Source organism: Lycium barbarum, chromosome 9 (assembly GCF_019175385.1).
Source record: "Lycium barbarum isolate Lr01 chromosome 9, ASM1917538v2, whole genome shotgun sequence".
NCBI classification, from domain to species: domain Eukaryota; kingdom Viridiplantae; phylum Streptophyta; class Magnoliopsida; order Solanales; family Solanaceae; genus Lycium; species Lycium barbarum.
The window spans coordinates 112,381,032-112,390,999 of NC_083345.1; the positions used below are offsets into that span (position 1 = coordinate 112,381,032).

Consider the following 9,968-nt stretch of genomic DNA (forward strand, 5'->3'; position numbering starts at 1 on the left):
TTCCGATTCATTTCAAAAATTAAACGTAAGTCAATATTATCATCCGGGGTATCCGGTACTTTCCGACCTTGTGTCCGGGACAAAGTAATTGAATTGTGAATATTTAAAGGATCGGTGGCTGGCGGGGCGGCATTCTCCTGATTCACGGTGTTTTGCAGGTTGGGGCCCTCCCTCGAATCAACGGGCTTCGGGTCAGCGGGATTTGCTGGTAATCCTCGTGGCCCACTATCTTCATTTTCGGCCACAATTTCGTTGTTGTTGACGTGACCAGATTGTCCACTGTTAGCCATTTGGTCCGTTTTCACAGAGACGAACAATAGATATTTTCTATTCTGATGGGTAAAAAACCAAGATCAAAGACCACTATTATCCTAGCCCCACGGTGGGCGCCAAACTGTTTACCCCAAATTTAGGTAATCAATTGAATTTGTAAATGAGATATAGGATATACGGTTGAGCTTTAATATATTTGATTGGGAGAAAATGGATTTGGATCTGCTATGAGCAAATGAATAATAATCGATGGATTATGCTAAATGTATGTATTAAATAATGTATTGAGTATTGTTTGATTGAATAAAGTTAAAGAACACACACTAAATCCGGACCAAAATCAAAGAATGAGAGGGAGAGATTTTATATATTTTGCTATTACAATGTTCTAGATCTGAAGAAGCTAACCCTTAAAAGTAGGATAATGACCCCTATTTATAGTTTTGCCTTATGGGCCTCATACAACATAAAACCCTTTTGAATAAAGAAAAACCCTAAAAGGATAAGGTTGGTCGTACGGTCTGACACCCGTACGACTGACAGTACAATGTGGCAGAACGGTCTTGACGCGTGGCAATTGTGTAACGGATCACCTGGACCAACGACCACGATCAACCAGGCCAACGGGCACGATCAACTCGGCTATGGAGAAAATGGACCAAACGATTTCCTTTGCTTTCCTCGGATCAAGCACTCCTCCGGTCCGAAAGAAAGTCTTCCTGCTCGTGCTTGTTTCTTTCTTCCCTCGATCTCCAATCTTTCCGGTCTATCACATGCCCGATTTTTACCGTATACAGTTTCCATTGATTCGGTTTTGTTTGTAGTTTAGAAAATTTTATGTCGTTCCTTTGACAAATCCATGTAACCATTTCACATTTAAAAGAGAAAAAAAAACTGCACTGATTCTGCACATATCCCATGGATATCAGGCATTGTGAAGGAAGTAATGTTCTCTTCATTTTATAATATAATTACAGCAACAAGGAAATTGAAGACTTCTATACGTAAGTAGATCGATGTTTGTTTGTCGAGGCATAATCTTGCCTTCAGTTTCATCAGAAGTCATTTTTTTATTCTTTCTTTTTACCCAAAGTTTCCAAAAAAAAAAAAAAAAAAAAACTAGATATGTAAGAATGGTAGATATTGGTTCTAAAAAAGTATGTTATGTTTTATGTATTTTTTTCGATCTCATTTTGTTGCAGATGATTTAGGGAATGAGGGGAAATCTATCACTTATTTGTGTTATTTGTATTTGTGTTTGTTTTCTGTTACAAGTGTGTTGCGTTAATTAAACTCTAAGCTCAAAGCATGTCATTAACACTGCAATTTTCATTTAAGACTACAAAAGCAAGGTGTTTAGTTGGAGCACTCTTCAGTAAAGTAGCACTTGAAATATACCTATGCACACGGTATCAAGTTATCACTAACGCACACTTACAACCTGTGGGTAAATTTTGAATTTTGAGTTAAAAATAAAAAATTTAAAATAAATGAAATATAAGTTCAACTCAATTTTCTTCATATCTTCAAATATATATAAAGAAATAAAAAAAAAAAAAAAAGAAGAAAATCAACACTCTAACTGCTACGAGGCAGTTTATCGTCCATGTTATAGGCTTCTTAAAAAATTACTCCTAAGTCATAGGCCACACTAATCCATGTCTCTCTACTCAAATAACAAAACAGGAAATTACAACTCATTCTTTCACAAGAGAATAAAATGTGCAACATATAAGTTGAGTTACTCAATTATGAATAGTACATATTCTGATGGTACATGTTCTTGATATTTAGTAGCTTTGGTGGTATGTTAATGAATTAATGATATTTATTTCAGATTTAATTCAATGTCTACTTTTTATAGTTCTGTCGTTTCATCTCTTCGCTTGAATTTAGTATAAATTGAAATTTTGAATTCTTAAATTTTGAGACTCGATTTGTTTTTGTTGATTTCGTGTAGCTAATAAAGAGTAATAGATTCTCTTTAGTAGAGAATCCTGGACATCCAAATGGTAAGAAAATACGGCTTGGAATATCTTCATTTTTTATAATATAATGTACTATCTATTGTAGTAGTTTAATTAATGACAGAAAGTAGTTTGGAGAATGTCTACTTTATGTGATAATGTAAACATACAATTAGCACATTATTGGAGCTTGTGATATCTTATATTTTGCAAGATATAAAAAGTGAAAGTTAATAATCGAATGATATTACTTAATTAAAAGTTATTTTCATAGATTATACTCAAAGACTTATGCTCCCGAAAAGGATTGACGGTGACGAGTCGATATCTCAAGCAATGATGTACCAGTTGGTGACTACTTGCTTTAAGTATTAGTTAGATTAGTGTAAATGTACAAGTTCAGTTAGCTGTTTTAATGTCACTAACTTTTTTTTTGTTATAGATATATAGTTGAGTTTCTGTAAGTTTTTTTTTTGGGTCAAATGAATTTTTTTTATTCAATCAAGTATCAATTCTGTACATCTAGCTCTGTTTGGACTCTAGAGCTATTCCAGTTACTTCCTAACTATTACAGTGTAAATTAGCTAAGCCTATACAGGATAACTATTCAAACTAGGCAGCATTCTACTCCATTTGCACTGGTTCTGTCCTCTGCTATGCAACTGCAAAATGATATCCCTGATGAGTTGCACATTTGATCTAGCCTTAGCTTGAAACCTCCTTGCATTTCTTTCAACCCATATGGTGTATACGGTAGCAGCTGCTATAAATCCCAATATGTTTGCTCGTGGCCTCGTGTTGTTGACAGCCTTTGAGAGCCAACCAATTTCTTCTGCCCAGGTCCCTATCCTTCTCTGTAGTCCCATCCAGTGGAGTAGAGTATGCCATACAAATCGTGAGTACCTGCAGCCAAAGAAGAGATGCTCTATTGTTTCTACTTCTAGTGTGTTGCACAACACACAGCTCTGAGACACTTGCACTCCCCACTTAGCCAGTCTGTCTACAATAGCTAATCGATTCTGCACTACTAGCCAAACAATAAACTAGTGCCTAGGGAGATCACCTTTAGACTTTACCAAATTCCTCCAAGGTACTCTAGGAAGCTGAGGAATAAAGGAGACATAAGCTTGCTTAATACTGAACCTTCCTCCAACTGAGAACTGTGCCAGGTGAGTAATTGGATCAGTGTTAGAAATTCCTAACAAGCCAACAAGCTTGTTTAGGAGTTACAAGATCAGCCAGATTCCTTGTCTTTATATAGAAGCTATGAATCCACTGTACCCAAAGTGTGTCCTTATGAGATAGTGACCACAGCAATTTTCATATTGCTGCCTTATTCCATTGCTCAAAATTTATGATGTAGAGTCCCCCCGCTGCCTTTGGCAAGCACATGTTATCCCAAGCAACAAAAGCTTTTCTGGAGCTTTCATTGCTTCCTATCCAAAGGAAGACTCTACAAGCAGTGGTCACCATTTATATAACCTTTTTTGGCAGAAGGAACACCTGAGCCCAATAAGTTTGCATTTCAAAAATTACACTTTTGATGAGTTGCAATCTGCCACTATATGAGAGTAACTTGGAGGACCAACATCTTATCCTTGCAATAATTTTCTCAACTAGTGGCATACATTATTGGATGGTTAGCTTCGTTGAGGACAGGGGAACTCCTAAATATTTAAAGGGGATTTCACCCAATGTAAACCTCATTTCCTGAAGGATCTGATCTCTAAACTCATCTGTAACTCCAGCAACATAGAAAGAACTTTTGTGTAGGTTAGCCTGTAGTCCTGAGACAAAGGAGAAGTGTTCAAAAGCCTTCATCATTAATTGTATGGATCCCTTGTCTGCCCTGCAGCACATGATTAAGTCATCGGCAAAACAAATGTGGACCAGTTCCTGCCTTGAGCATTTTGGATGGTAATTTAAGTTAGGGTCATGTCTCAGTTGTTTAAGGGACCTATTTAGATATTCCATGACAAGGACAAATAAGTAAGGTGGCATAGGGTCACCCTGTCTGAGGCCTTTTTTTGCTTGGAACCTCTCAGTCAGCCCACCATTAATCACCAAGGAATAGCTTACAGTTGTAACACATGTCATAACCCACTCCACCATTCTATTAGGAAGCCCAAATTCAATGAGAACCATTTTTAGAAAGCCCCACTCCACAGAATCATATGCTTTTCTGATATCTATCTTCATGAAACATCTTGGTGACACATGCTTTTGCCCATAGCCCTTTACTAGCTCATGTGCCACAACTACATTATCAAGTATGTTCCTTCCTTCTATAAACGCTGATTGAGAAGGCCCTACTAGGTAGTCTACCACAGTCTTCAACTTAGTAGTCATGATCTTAGCAATGAGCTTGTATATAGTGGAACAACAAGCTATTGGTCTAAACTCTTTAACAAAATTTGGGGTGGTTACCTTAGGTACTAACGTAATAGTTGTGCAATTTATACTCCTAAGCAACCTTCCATTCTCAAAGAATTGTAAAATAGCATTTGTGACCTCTTCTCCTATTACAGGCCAAAATGCTTTGAAGAATTCTGCTGGGAATCCATCCACTCCAGGTGACTTATCACAGGGCAAGCTATGCAATGTATTAAGTATCACTTCTCTGGTGACAGGCACTAGCAGCTGCCTTTGTTGATCAAGTGTTAAGCATGGTCCATCCCTGGCAATATTGGGGTCAAGACAAGGTAATTCAGCTGCAGATGTACCCAGCAGTTGCTTGAAGAAAGTAAAAAATTCCTGGTGGATCAAGGCAGGGTCAGTAATCCTTACACTTTGTTCATCACAGATGGAGGCTATTCTATTTCTAGTCTGCCTGGCCTTAAGGTGTGCATGAAAGAATTTAATGTTTGAGTCCCCATGTGCAATCCAGGTTGCCCTTGACTTTTGTCTCAGCACTTGTTCATAAATGCCATCCTATTTCTGGAGTTGTAACAGTGTATCTCTCTCAGTATTGATCAAGGATGCATCAAACATGTTGGTCCTTAAGTTTCCTTGAACCTCTAGTAGCTGCTCCCTTAGATTTTTAATTCTAGACTCCAGAGATGACATTTCTTTGTTCAATTTCCTGGCCTGTGTTCCAATTGTTGTGAGCTTCTTCCAAACTCTGAACATAGTGTGACCAGCTATGTTCTGGTTCCATACCTGGCTGACTAGCTCTATAAACCTCTCCTGCTTAAGAAGCACATTCAGTAATCTAAATGGCCTAGTACATGGTTGGTAGTTGACAAAAGTGTTTATGATAATTAGGGAGTGATCCGAGCATTCTGGGCTGCCAAACAATGCTTCTAGTGAACCAAAGTGCTGGAACCATTGTGGATTTCCTAACACCTCAATTCTGCTGTAGATCCTGTCTGTAGCTTCTCTCTTATTACAGCAAGAGTAGTCACATCCTCTTCTAGGTAGATGCCCTACCCCCAAGTCTTATATACACTCAAGAAAATCCTGAATTTCAATTGGATGGACTGGTGCTCCATTTAACCTATCATGGACTGATAATCCAGTGTTGAAGTCACCTAATATGAGCCAGGGTTCCACCATATTTGTATGCAGCATTCTCAAGTGTGTCCGTATATCCTTTCTTCCAGAATTTGTGTTCAATCCATAGACAAAAGTCATATAAGCCTTAAATGTTGACCCTTTGTCTTCAATATAGCAATGAACTGATTGTGTTTGAGCTTCTAGTATTGTCAGCTGTACATTTTGATGTTTCCAGCATAGCCAGATCCTTCCATTTGGTTCTACATTGTAATCAACATAAAAAGTCCATTCAGTTCCCAAATATTTTCTCAGTTTATCAGCTCTACCCTGCTTGATTTTAGTTTCTAGGCAGCCCAAGAGATCTATCTTATTTCTAAGCAGAAATGATCTCAATTCTTTCTGCTTATAGGGTTGATTTGGCCCTCTTATATTCCAAGAACATAGTATCATGGAGGGTTATGAAAGGGCTGCTTAGGACCTTGTAAGACATTGCTACTGTCTGCACTATTAGGCTCGATGTTGCATTTTGTGTGTCACTGGTTGTTGCGACTGTCTCACCCGGTTGTTTCTCTTTGTCCCTTGCCTTGCTAGTTAATGGTTGAACCTTATTCCCAAGTGCGTCCTCTTGCCCCCCTTTCTCAATTGGGATGGCAGCCTCAGGTGGAATTTCAGGCATGGAAGAGTCAGCTTGGACATTTGGTGCATCTTTATCTTGCCACTGTGTTGGTACTTGTTTGCTCCTTCTAGCTGGTGCTACAACCCTTGGTGGTGCTTTATCAGTCTTTGCAGTAGCTGCTTGGCTAACCGGGCATTTCTGTGTAACATGTCCAAGACACATACAGTCCTGGCAGTACTCTGGCCACCATTCATAGTCCAATAACTGGGTTTTATATTTACCATTTGCTTCCTCAATTAGCATCTGCTTAGGTAAAGGTTGTGTAACATCCAATTCTATCAGTATTCTAGCATAGGACAATCGTTCCTCTTCAGTAGTTAGTCTATCTGTGCAAATAAGGTTACCAATGAAGCTTGCTATTCGACCAAGATTCTCAGTAAAGCAGTACTCAATAGGTAAGTTTGGAAATGTCACCCACAACGGCATTTGTCTAATCGATTCCCTTCCCATCTGGAAGCTAGTAGTCCACTGTTTGAGCACCATAGGTCGATAGTCAAATGTATATGGCCCATATTGAAGAACATCCATCTTATCCTGCTCATTTGCAAACTTAAAGATATAGTATCCCTCCTCGTGTAAGAACACCCTTGGCGTTTCAACAAAATTCCATATGGCATAGACAAATTTAAGCATCTGTTTAAACGGAGGGTTTTTGCCAACGACATAGCCAATTAAAGCATTATCCCACTTCCTTTTCTGTGATTCCAGCTCCGATAGGTTCAATTTAACAACCTTATTGCCATCCTTCAGCACCGGAGGAAAGTAGCTAAGTTTCTTACCTCGATTTGGGGCTCGATTATTACGTCGGGTCTCATTCTTAGCAGCGGCTGCACTATCAGCTGAGAAAGTGAGCTTTCTCGTTGCTTGGTTCGCCCCTGTTTCAGTTTCGATGTCTATTGTGGCATCTGGAGTCACCCTCGCCGGTGGGAGCTGATGTCTTAGCGGAACTCCTTTGGTCGGAGCCTGTTGTACCTTAGATGAACTCGCCTCCGTCAGCCATTGTCCCAATTGTATCGGAGCAAGGTCTTGAGGTACTCCGGTCTCTGGGGTCACCACTCTCTTGGTTCCTTCCGGTTGTGCTACTGGTAAATTTTGTTGTGTAGTCACCACCGTTCCTTTTTGGGTTGAGATCTGCACCTTAGGGTTCCGTTTCTGGGCCATTTGTCGTGATTGGCGTATGTTAGCAAGCGTAGCTTAACATGCGCCGAGAGACTCTGGTCCTCCGAATCACTTAGATCATCGAGTTTCTGTAAGTTATTGAGTATGGCTATATATCTCATCTAAATTCACATTTGCGCTTATTTTAATTTATTTTTCTATTACACACGAGGATCCTAAAATATATCACTTAAAATTGGTTATCTTTGTACGTATACCTTGTATGTGCTTGTGTTTAGGTTGACCAGTGATAATCAATAAGAACTACTGAATAAGTCCTAGAGAAATATTGTATCAAATAGTTTGAGATAGTAAAATTATACTATTTGAATAAAAAGATATATGTATTTGATTTGATATTAAAAAAAATCGAATTTGAAATTGAAATATAAAAATGTTTTGAAGTGAGTAAAAACTTGAACTGAAACATGTCTTAGTATGTGTATATCAAGATATCACGAGATAAGAAAAGTATTTAATTGAAAGCTAAAAAATTGAATTTGAATTGAAAGTCAAGTTTTATACAAAAAAAATTTATTTGATTGAAATATAAAGTACGAATTAAAATTTAACTATAAAAATGTAGTCCTAATATTTTGGAGTTACATTACTATATAAACTAATCGGTTTGCCCAAACAAACGACATAGTTACAAAATAAAAGATAAATTCATTTATAAATACTTTGACCACTTAAATTCAAAATGGATTCGAATTGAAAGATACAAACATTTAGAAGTTTTTAATTAAAGTCTGAATTGAAAGATGAATTACCAATATTTAAATTGAGTTTTTTTTTTTTTTTTTGAGTTGAGGTAAAAGTAAATTGAATCTGAATTGAAATATGAAATTTTTACTTGAGATTAAAAAAAAAATGAACTTTGATTTGTACTGAAAGACAAAATTATTTGAATTTTAATTTGTGAATCGAAAGAAAAAATATTCAAATTTGAGATCAGAAAATTTCTAGAATTATGATATGAAAAATTCTACTGTGGATAAGACCATGTAACTAAAATTTCAATATATAAAGCCAAAATCAAATGTATTGAATATTAAAATAAAATCTATATTATGAATATTAAGAGGATAATAAGCTTGGATATTTTATCAAGTCGCGCTTTAAGAAAAAGTCACATAATAGTATTTTGATAAAGTTAATACACATTTTAATAAGACCACATAATTGACGTTTTAATAGACAAAATCCAAAACCAAAAATACCTTTATAAAGTCACATCATAATATTTTGATAAAGTTAATACGCATTTTAATAATCGAAAAATGAAAAATTTCAAGAAAGATAAGCCGTGAATTGAACATTCTATATCAATATAATTGATTTTTTTTTATTGTCAATATATTAATCAAATATCAATTTGTTTGGTGTATCGTTCTATAATTGAGTCAATCATAGAAGTTTTGTAGTTTCTAACTACTATGTCATTAGCTTGAAGTGCAGTGATCCCCAACGGGAATCTAACGATTTCATTCACTTCACCGACAAAAGGCGAGATAGCTTGGCGTCAGTAAAGACAAAACAAGATCCGAGAGTTTCTTTTACTAATTTAGAGCATATCAATCTCATAAACGAAACTGGTCAATGCGCGCTTGATACGCGAACACTACAAAATGCTTATGAAAAAGTTTTTGTGTTATAATGAAAATGGCCAATATGAATAAAATCACATAACTAAAATCGTAATAGATAAAGCTAAAATTAAGAACATAAAACAATAAAATAGATGGGGCTTGCATCTATGAGATTTGTTGTTGTGCTTGCATCAAGGATTTGAATGGTGTTTTTAATTAGCACGAGTCTTTTCTTTGACAGTGATGTTGACATGTGCAGTATGAAATATTTGTATTGTTTGAAGAAATGGTAAAAAATGAAGCAGCAGCGTGCAACTACACATACCATATAAAATAAAATGTTAGTCCAAAGTAACATTGATACAAAAAAATGAGAATATAAATTTTGCAATGTGCTTCACATGGTTCATATATATCTGTTTTTATTATCTCTCTTGGCTCTTTTTTCTTTAAAACGATCTGCGCATCGCGCAGGTACGTACACTAGTATATATTATAAGGAAAGTATTCTTTAAAACTGTGATGTACTGACTAGCCTATGGGTGGAGAACCAAGGCCAGTCCAAACTTGACACTTGCGGCAGCAGCTCTGGTATCCACTTCTCCTGAAATGGTGATAAAAGGCGACTCTAATCGGATCAGCGCATTTGCCTTGCCAAGGCTGTTAACCTTTGCCTTCAAAGTGAGCGAATCAAACAGATCTTGGGGCGAATCAAATTTATATTGATACTGAATTCCGACAGTAATGGCGTTCTCATTGCTAGACAAGCTATGGGTCACCTCAGCGCCAACACCAGTCTGGGTCAGG

At 36.8% G+C, this 9,968-nt stretch overlaps 1 protein-coding gene across 1 annotated transcript; it reads right to left on the reverse strand.

The window, feature by feature from the left end:
* Positions 1–2,830: 2,830 nt before the first annotated feature.
* Positions 2,831–7,572, reverse strand: LOC132612182 (uncharacterized). The gene is made up of 6 exons (XM_060326504.1): positions 6,214–7,572; positions 5,721–6,062; positions 5,256–5,426; positions 3,932–5,171; positions 3,317–3,438; positions 2,831–3,094 (listed from the first exon to the last, which is right to left on the reverse strand). Exons 1-6 carry the CDS (start codon positions 7,570–7,572, stop codon positions 2,831–2,833), a joined length of 3,498 nt encoding a protein of 1,165 aa, XP_060182487.1.
* Positions 7,573–9,968: the final 2,396 nt, after the last annotated feature.